Source organism: Brachyhypopomus gauderio, unplaced genomic scaffold, assembly GCF_052324685.1.
Source record: "Brachyhypopomus gauderio isolate BG-103 unplaced genomic scaffold, BGAUD_0.2 sc294, whole genome shotgun sequence".
Taxonomy (NCBI): Eukaryota; Metazoa; Chordata; class Actinopteri; order Gymnotiformes; family Hypopomidae; genus Brachyhypopomus; species Brachyhypopomus gauderio.
Window position 1 is genome coordinate 107,501 of NW_027507115.1, and position 9,771 is coordinate 117,271.

The 9,771-nt window shown below is 55.2% G+C and overlaps 1 protein-coding gene across 1 annotated transcript in view; it reads left to right on the forward strand.

The window, feature by feature from the left end:
• Positions 1–8,935, forward strand: part of LOC143504542 (latent-transforming growth factor beta-binding protein 1-like) — a gene marked incomplete at its 3' end in the record, with an annotated part of 72,218 nt that extends 63,283 nt beyond the window's left edge. Inside the window, 7 exon segments of the mRNA XM_076995948.1 lie at positions 1–39; positions 5,316–5,444; positions 7,034–7,153; positions 8,124–8,188; positions 8,191–8,214; positions 8,217–8,250; positions 8,813–8,935. The exon segment at positions 1–39 is cut by the window's left edge and continues 87 nt beyond it. Of these exon segments, the coding sequence (XP_076852063.1) occupies positions 1–39; positions 5,316–5,444; positions 7,034–7,153; positions 8,124–8,188; positions 8,191–8,214; positions 8,217–8,250; positions 8,813–8,935 (534 nt within the window).
• Positions 8,936–9,771: the final 836 nt, after the last annotated feature.

Here is a 9,771-nt window from a genome sequence, read left to right on the forward strand (position 1 = left end):
AGGGCTACATTACGGACGCTGAAGGCAACACGTGTGTTGGTGAGAGTCATACACAGACTCCGCCCTACACTGCCTGACACCCACAGACACCGCCCTACACACCCTGACATCCACAAACTCCACCCTACACACTGACACCCACAGACTCCACCCTACACACTCTGACACCCACAGACTACGCCCTACACACTCTGACACCCACAGACTCCGCCCTACACACTCTGACACCCACAGACTCCGCCCTACACACCCTGACACCCACAGACTCCGCCCTACACACCCTGACACCCACAGACTCCGCCCTACACAGCCTACCACCCACAGACTCCGCCCTACACACCCTGACACCCACAGACTCCGCCCTACACACCCTGACACCCACAGACTCCGCCCTACACACCCTGACACCCACAGACTCCGCCCTACACGCCCTGACACCCACAGACTCCGCCCTACACAGCCTGACACCCACAGAGTCCGCCCTACACAGCCTGACACCCACAGACTCCGCCCTACATAGCCTGTGTTACAGGTGTGAGGAGGTTACAGGTGTGAGGCGGTTACAGGTGTGAGGAGGTGACGGGTGTGAGGAGGTGACGGGTGTGAGGAGGTGACGGGTGTGTGGAGGTGGCGGGTGTGAGGAGGTGGCAGGTGTGAGGAGGTGACAGGTGTGTGGAGGTGACAGGTGTGAGGAGGTGACAGGTGTGAGGAGGTGACAGGTGTGAGGAGGTGACGGGTGTGAGGAGGTGACAGGTGTGAGGAGGTGACGGGTGTGAGGAGGTGACAGGTGTGAGGAGGTGACAGGTGTGTGGAGGTGGCGGGTGTGAGGAGGTGGCGGGTGTGAGGAGGTGACAGGTGTGTGGAGGTGACAGGTGTGTGGAGGTGACAGGTGTGAGGAGGTGACAGGTGTGAGGAGGTGGCAGGTGTGTGGAGGTGGCGGGTGTGAGGAGGTGGCGGGTGTGAGGAGGTGACAGGTGTGTGGAGGTGACAGGTGTGTGGAGGTGACAGGTGTGAGGAGGTGACAGGTGTGAGGAGGTGACAGGTGTGAGGAGGCTACAGGTGTGTGGAGGTGACAGGTGTGTGGAGGTGACAGGTGTGTGGAGGTGACAGGTGTGTGGCGGTGGCAGGTGTGTGGCGGTGGCAGGTGTGAGGAGGTGACAGGTGTGAGGAGGTGACAGGTGTGTGGCGGTGGCAGGTGTGTGGCGGTGGCAGGTGTGTGGAGGTGACAGGTGTGTGGAGGTGGCAGGTGTGTGGAGGTGGCAGGTGTGTGGAGGTGGCAGGTGTGAGGAGGTTACAGGTGTGAGGAGGTGGCAGGTGTGTGGAGGTGGCAGGTGTGTGGCGGTGGCAGGTGTGAGGAGGTGGCAGGTGTGAGGAGGTGGCAGGTGTGTGGAGGTGACAGGTGTGTGGAGGTGACAGGTGTGTGGAGGTGGCAGGTGTGTGGCGGTGGCAGGTGTGTGGCGGTGGCAGGTGTGTGGCGGTGGCAGGTGTGAGGAGGTGGCAGGTGTGAGGAGGTGACAGGTGTGTGGAGGTGGCAGGTGTGTGGAGGTGGCAGGTGTGAGGAGGTGGCAGGTGTGTGGAGGTGGCAGGTGTGTGGAGGTGACAGGTGTGTGGAGGTGGCAGGTGTGTGGAGGTGGCAGGTGTGTGGCGGTGGCGGGTGTGTGGAGGTGGCGGGTGTGTGGAGGTGGCGGGTGTGTGGCGGTGGCAGGTGTGTGGAGGTTACAGGTGTGTGGAGGTGGCAGGTGTGTGGAGGTGACGGGTGTGTGGAGGTGACGGGTGTGTGGAGGTGACGGGTGTGTGGCGGTGGCAGGTGTGTGGCGGTGGCAGGTGTGTGGAGGTGGCAGGTGTGTGGCGGTGGCAGGTGTGTGGAGGTTACAGGTGTGTGGAGGTGGCAGGTGTGTGGAGGTGACGGGTGTGTGGAGGTGACGGGTGTGTGGAGGTGACGGGTGTGTGGCGGTGGCAGGTGTGTGGCGGTGGCAGGTGTGTGGAGGTGGCAGGTGTGTGGAGGTGGCAGGTGTGTGGAGGTGGCAGGTGTGAGGAGGTTACAGGTGTGAGGAGGTGGCAGGTGTGAGGAGGTGGCAGGTGTGTGGAGGTGGCAGGTGTGTGGAGGTTACAGGTGTGTGGAGGTGACAGGTGTGTGGAGGTGGCAGGTGTGTGGAGGTGACAGGTGTGTGGCGGTGGCAGGTGTGTGGCGGTGGCAGGTGTGAGGAGGTGACAGGTGTGAGGAGGTGACAGGTGTGAGGAGGCTACAGGTGTGTGGAGGTGACAGGTGTGTGGAGGTGACAGGTGTGTGGAGGTGACAGGTGTGTGGCGGTGGCAGGTGTGTGGCGGTGGCAGGTGTGAGGAGGTGACAGGTGTGAGGAGGTGACAGGTGTGTGGCGGTGGCAGGTGTGTGGCGGTGGCAGGTGTGTGGAGGTGACAGGTGTGTGGAGGTGGCAGGTGTGTGGAGGTGGCAGGTGTGTGGAGGTGGCAGGTGTGAGGAGGTTACAGGTGTGAGGAGGTGGCAGGTGTGTGGAGGTGACAGGTGTGTGGCGGTGGCAGGTGTGTGGCGGTGGCAGGTGTGAGGAGGTGGCAGGTGTGAGGAGGTGGCAGGTGTGAGGAGGTGGCAGGTGTGAGGAGGTGACAGGTGTGTGGAGGTGGCAGGTGTGTGGAGGTGGCAGGTGTGTGGAGGTGGCAGGTGTGAGGAGGTGGCAGGTGTGTGGAGGTGGCAGGTGTGTGGAGGTGACAGGTGTGTGGAGGTGGCAGGTGTGTGGCGGTGGCAGGTGTGTGGCGGTGGCAGGTGTGAGGAGGTGGCAGGTGTGAGGAGGTGACAGGTGTGTGGAGGTGGCAGGTGTGAGGAGGTGGCAGGTGTGTGGAGGTGGCAGGTGTGTGGAGGTGGCAGGTGTGTGGAGGTGGCAGGTGTGTGGCGGTGGCAGGTGTGTGGCGGTGGCAGGTGTGTGGCGGTGGCAGGTGTGAGGAGGTGGCAGGTGTGAGGAGGTGACAGGTGTGTGGAGGTGGCAGGTGTGTGGAGGTGGCAGGTGTGTGGAGGTGGCAGGTGTGAGGAGGTGGCAGGTGTGTGGAGGTGGCAGGTGTGTGGAGGTGGCAGGTGTGTGGAGGTGGCAGGTGTGTGGAGGTTACAGGTGTGTGGAGGTGGCAGGTGTGTGGAGGTGGCAGGTGTGTGGAGGTGGCAGGTGTGTGGCGGTGGCAGGTGTGAGGAGGTGACAGGTGTGTGGAGGTGACGGGTGTGTGGAGGTGGCGGGTGTGTGGAGGTGACAGGTGTGTGGAGGTGGCAGGTGTGAGGAGGTGGCAGGTGTGTGGAGGTGGCAGGTGTGTGGAGGTGACAGGTGTGTGGAGGTGGCAGGTGTGTGGAGGTGGCAGGTGTGTGGCGGTGGCGGGTGTGTGGAGGTGGCGGGTGTGTGGAGGTGGCGGGTGTGTGGCGGTGGCAGGTGTGTGGCGGTGGCAGGTGTGTGGAGGTTACAGGTGTGTGGAGGTGGCAGGTGTGTGGAGGTGACGGGTGTGTGGAGGTGACGGGTGTGTGGAGGTGACGGGTGTGTGGCGGTGGCAGGTGTGTGGCGGTGGCAGGTGTGTGGAGGTGGCAGGTGTGTGGAGGTGGCAGGTGTGTGGAGGTGGCAGGTGTGAGGAGGTTACAGGTGTGAGGAGGTGGCAGGTGTGAGGAGGTGGCAGGTGTGAGGAGGTGGCAGGTGTGTGGAGGTGGCAGGTGTGTGGAGGTTACAGGTGTGTGGAGGTGACAGGTGTGTGGAGGTGGCAGGTGTGTGGAGGTGGCAGGTGTGTGGAGGTGGCAGGTGTGTGGAGGTTACAGGTGTGAGGCGGTTACAGGTGTGAGGAGAGCCAGTTCAGGCCGTTGCAGGCTCGAGCGTCTCCCAGTCCTCCTCTTTACACCTCCCACCCTCAGGAAGGACCAGTTTAGCAGGGCGTGTGGGCACGACGCTCCACGGCACACACACACTCTGCGGCACACACACACACACACACTCTGCGGTGCAACTACGGAGGCGGCGGAGACGCTAACGACTGTCCAGCCCATAGCTGGGTGACCTCAGAACTTCATGGCATGTGTGTTAATGTTCTCCACAGAATTGAGAAATTCTGAGGATATTCAGGGTCTTTGCAACCTGCAGCCTCAAAATACCATAAATACTATGAGAAACCTCTCTGGCACGCCCTACGTTTAGTTCAGCGTGTCCAATTTGGTCTTGTGAAATCGAGTGGCATTCTGACCACTGAAGTCACACTTTGCATTTGTTATTTTTTTTTTGCCCAAAATAGTACAACCAGGACTCACAATGTCACTGATGCAAATCACCACTGTGGCGCCCCACCTTGGGTGCTAATAGTGTGTGAGTGATTGAGAGTTACTTACAGCCCAGTTCCAAGAGGGGCGTCACATCTAAAAAAAAAAAAAAAAAGAATTGAATTAGGATCATAATGATTCAAGCTTTTGTGTCATTTTTAGCTTGGATGTGGTGTTTACTCCATTTGTAAAATGGTTTCAAATGTTATGGTCAGAATGGGAGTCCTAATATGATCCTTATATAAGGATGTGTGTTCGTCTCTTTCCTGGAGGCTCTTGTGTGCTGAGACCAGGCAGATGATCTTTTAAGAACAGCATGAATCAATAACCCGTATGAATGTTTGGTTCCTGGGGAAGAGAGTTTATCCTGGCGTCTCTCTCTTCTTCATGTTTGGACTCTTCTTCTCTCCATCCCTCCCTTGACAGCTGTTAAAGCACACAGAGAGCAGCCCACCCAAGGCCAGAGACGTCCGGAACATTCTCTCCACGCTCTAACCAGCGTGATGAATATTGTGCTCTCTCTACCTCTCTGTCATTTTCACACACATAGACACACACACACTTCCTTTCTGTCCCCTTTTCTCTTTCTCTCACTCGCACACACCCCTTCTCTCTCTCTCTATCTCTCACACACACTCTCACTCACACACACCCTTTCTCTCTCTCTCTCTCTCACACACACACACACACACACACACACACACACACACACACACACAAACACACTCTCTCTCACTCACCCACACCCCTTCTCTGTTGCCGTCTCTCTCTCACACACACTCCTTCACACACTCTCTCACGTACACACACTCTCCGGACCTCTTTATCTCTTATAATGTAGTGGGGTATCAGGATGGGTTCTCCCATGGTGGGCTGGGGTTCAGACCCTCATCTGGGCAGTGGTGAGACTCCTATCGCCACATTCACCTCTCTAACATGACTGCAGTCATCCTTTGCTCTGGATAAAAAGCCTCTGACAAGTGTGCACGTGTAAACGTACTCTGACGTCTCTCTGGTTTGCTGTCAGATGTGGATGAGTGTGAGGCCCCTCGCGCCCCCTGTCCTGAGAACAGCCTGTGTGTGAACACGCCGGGATCTTACACCTGTCACCACTGCACTACTGGATATAGGCTGGGCCCCAGCGCTCAGTGTGAAGGTATCGTGTGGACCACCATTACACATGTTCCACAGCAAAAGCATGTTAACGTCCCCGCCTGAGACGTCCCCACCTGAGATGGCCCTGCCTCAAATGTCCATGCCTCAAACGCAGAGTTGTATAATCCAGGTTCAGAAAGTAAAAGTCCTCACCGGGATTTTGCTCAAGCTTGCTAGATTTTCTAATTAGTGCAATCCAAGTAAAATTAGTGGAATCAACACAATCCAGGAAGCCTGAGCAAAATCCTGGTGAGGACTTTTACTTTCTGAACCTGGATTATACAACTCTGCTCAAACGTCCTTGCCTCAGACAGTCACCCTCTGTATCTCCCTGTTCAGGAGAATCACTGTGCTCTGTATAAGTAATACACATCAACTCTCCTGAAGGACACGGTTAAATACACTATAAAAACTGCATATAAGTAACACACATTGGTTTTTCCAGGAAGTCTCATTTAAAGTGAATCGCTTCAGAAAAACAGAAATGTGTAATAAAAACAGAATTATTTCACCCAGAACTGCAGTAAAAACCATAAGTACGTAGTCCACATGGATGACATTCCCAGGTTTATAGTATATCTGTTTCACCCCCTCCTCCGCCGTTTCCAGTGATATACTGCATACTGCACATCACACATCTACTTATCAAATAAATCAATGGGTTGCCATAAAATGCTGCTTTAATTACAGGGGTTTTGTTTTATCTTAGCTGGACACAATCCTGTGCTAAGAAGAGTGATGTATCAGACTTACAGAGATAAAACTTCTAACCCTGGTACAGAAGTCTTTTGTTCGGTTAGTGGTCTGTCAGAGATACCGGACTCCAGATGTGATTGACCAATAAGAATTGAGTATTCTACACACTGGAGTCCCTCTTTCACTAGAACGTTGGTGATTTTCTCTCAGTTTACACCAACACTATCAGTCAGTGTTGATTAGCCAGGCCGGACGGTGTTGACATATTCAAGGTAATCAGCTCGTGTCCAGAGTGTCCAGGATTAGTCCGTGAGTGTGACCCACATTAGCACTTAATCAAAAAAGCCGCTGAAGCCCAGTACCCGAGTCACCTGCTCATATTTCACCACATTTTCACACGTGAGCGCGTCAGATACACGACACCTGCGTGGACCCCACTCTGTGAGGATGATGATGTCACGTTCAGCTGTCCTCACATGCGTGATGTGTTGACCCACAGAAGGGCTGAGGTGAGAACACCACCCCATTTCACACTTTAGGTGTTTCCTTTCAAACCACTTCATTAATCCGGGCGTTCGGGGGGTTGTTTGGCTCGCCTTCCGCCCCCTGGCAACGGTATGGAGTCTCCAAACACTGTAGGGACAGCAATGATGGTCATCATAAGACTGCACCTTCCTGCCAATTAATGCACTGCAGCTGCCAACGGAATAAACCCCCTCACTGCTAAATAGTGATCCAGGATTATAAGGGCTGTCAGACGTGTGTGCTTCTGTTCCTGTAGGTCAGGCTCTCAAGTGTTGTCGTCATTTCTGATTCATTCTCTCTCTCTCTCTCTCTCTCTCTCTCTCTCTACTCTCTCTCTCTCTCTCTCTCTCTCTCCCTCTCCCCCCGTAGATGTGGATGAGTGTGAGGACGGAAGTGTGTGTCCCTCTGGCCTGTGCTACAACACTCTGGGCTCCTACATGTGTAGCCCCTGTCCTGACGGTTTCCAGGGCAAGGATGGCCAGTGTGTAGGTGGGCAACCCTTTTCATGACTAGGGGGTGTGTGTGTGTGTGTGTGTGTGTGTGTGTGTGTGTGTGTGTGTGTGTGTGTGTGTGTGTGTGTGTGTGTGTGTGTGTGTGTGTGTGTGACTGCTCTGTTGAGGATCGCCCGCCACCAAACTGTCATCCGATTGGTAGTGGATCTGTGCTCCAAATCTGGTCTGTGGCTGGTCTGTTGCTCGTCTGTGGCTGGTCTTAGACTGTCCTGTGGCTGGTCTTTGACTGGTCTGTGGCTGGTCTTTGACTGTCTGTTGCTCATCTGTGGCTAGTCTTTGACTGGTCTGTGACTGTCTGTTGCTCATCTGTGGCTAGTCTTTGACTGGTCTGTGGCTGGTCTTAGACTGGTCTGTCTCTGGTCTGTGGCTGGTCTTTTGACTGGTCTGTGACTGTCTGTTGCTCGTCTGTGGCTGGTCTTAGACTGTCCTGTGGCTGGTCTTATACTGTCCTGTGGCTGGTCTTAGACTGTCCTGTGGCTGGTCCTTAGACTGTCCTGTGGCTGGTCTTATACTGTCCTGTGGCTGGTCTTAGACTGTCCTGTGGCTGGTCTTTGACTGGTCTGTGGCTGGTCTTTGACTGTCTTTTGCTCATCTGTGGCTAGTCTTTGACTGGTCTTAGACTGTCCTGTGGCTGGTCTTTGACTGGTCTGTGACTGTCTGTTGCTCATCTGTGGCTAGTCTTTGACTGGTCTGTGGCTGGTCTTAGACTGGTCTGTCTCTGGTCTGTGGCTGGTCTTTGACTGGTCTGTGACTGTCTGTTGCTCATCTGTGGCTAGTCTTTGACTGGTCTGTGGCTGGTCTTAGACTGGTCTGTCTCTGGTCTGTGGCTGGTCTTTGACTGGTCTGTGACTGTCTGTTGCTCGTCTGTGGCTGGTCTTTGATTGGTCTGTGACTACGCAGCTGTACACAGTCCTTGTCCCCCTCACGGCTGTGCGATCTGTGTGCAGATATCGACGAGTGTCGGGACAGGACGGCGTGTGCCCACGGACGCTGCTCCCAACCGCGAGGGCTACCTTCGTATGCACATGCGACGAGGGCGCTTCGCCCCGACCCCAGACCGCAAGGCCTGCACAGGTAACAAAGCCAAGCACAGGTGTGGTGTGGAGACGCTTCAAACCAGTGAACCAACACAACTGTACCACCTACAAATACGAGGCCCACGACACCCGCACTGTCCAGTGGCTACAGCAGACACCTCACTGTCTGTCTTCCTATTGGACGGAGAAGAGAGACAGGAAGAAAGATTTGGGTCCTTGTAGATTTGTGTGTGTGTGTGTGTGTGTGTGTGTGTGTGTGTGTGTGTGTGTGTGTGTGTGTGTGGTGTGTGTGTGTGTGTGTGTGTGTGTGTGTGTGTGTGTGTGTGTGTGTGTGTGTGTGTGGTTATTGAGGTTATGTCGAGTCTGAGCCCGGGTTATTAGGCTGAACCCAAACCTTATGGCCCATGACGTACTAGCAGCAGTGTGTGAAGACAAATCATCTAGTAATGTCTAGATGAAGTTCTGTCTGTAGTGCGTGATGGACATGTAGCTTGTACATTATACTGAAACTCAAAATGAGTGTGTGTGTGTGTGTGTGTGTGTGTGTGTGTGTGTGTGTGTGTGTGTGTGTGTGTGTGTGTGTGTGTGTGTGTACACAGATATTGATGAGTGCCAGGACGAGAGTGTGTGCATAAAGGGTCACTGTCAGAACACAGAGGGTTCATTCGTCTGTAACTGTGAAACTGGATTCAGACTCTCTTCCTCAGGAGAGCAGTGTGAAGGTACTCACACACACACACACACACACACACACACACACACACACACACACACACACACACACACACACACACAATGAAATGGAGGAATACACACACAAATCACCCAACCACACAAACACACACTCATACACACAGACAAGCTGAACAGCCTCTTCTCTCCATCTCTCTCCACCTCTCCTCATCTCTCTCTCATCCTCTCTCCATCTCTCCACCTCTCTCATCATCTCTCCATCTCTCTCTCCACCTCTCTCATCCTCTCTCCATCTCTCTCTCCATCTCTCTCCCTCCACCTCTCACTCCCTCTCTCCACCTCTCTCATCATCTCTCCATCTCTCTCTCCATCTCTCTCTTTACTGCAGGATCATGGTATCAAGCCTGCCCTGTCAGCAGCAACAGCACCACCTACAGGAAGCACCCCCCCCAGACAGGAGCAGGTGGAACAGGAAACATACGCTCCTCCAAGCTCCATGGGGGGTGTCCTTCACTGCCCCACCCAATCCCCCCGTCCCTCTGTCCCCCCGTCCATCTGTCCCCCCGTCCATCTGTCCCCTGTATCCCTCCATCCCCTCTTCCTGCCAGTGACTCCCCTGTAGTGACACCCCTGTAGTGACTCCCCTGTAGTGACACCCCCTGTAGTGACTCCCCGGTAGTGACACTCCCCTGTAGTGACTCCCCGGTAGTGACTCCCCGGTAGTGACTCCCCGGTAGTGACACCCCCGGTAGTGACTCCCCGGGTAGTGACACCCCTGTAGTGACACCCCCTGTTTGACACCCCTGTAGTGACACCCCTGTAGTGACTCCCCTGTAGTGACACCCCTGTAGTGACACCCCCTGTA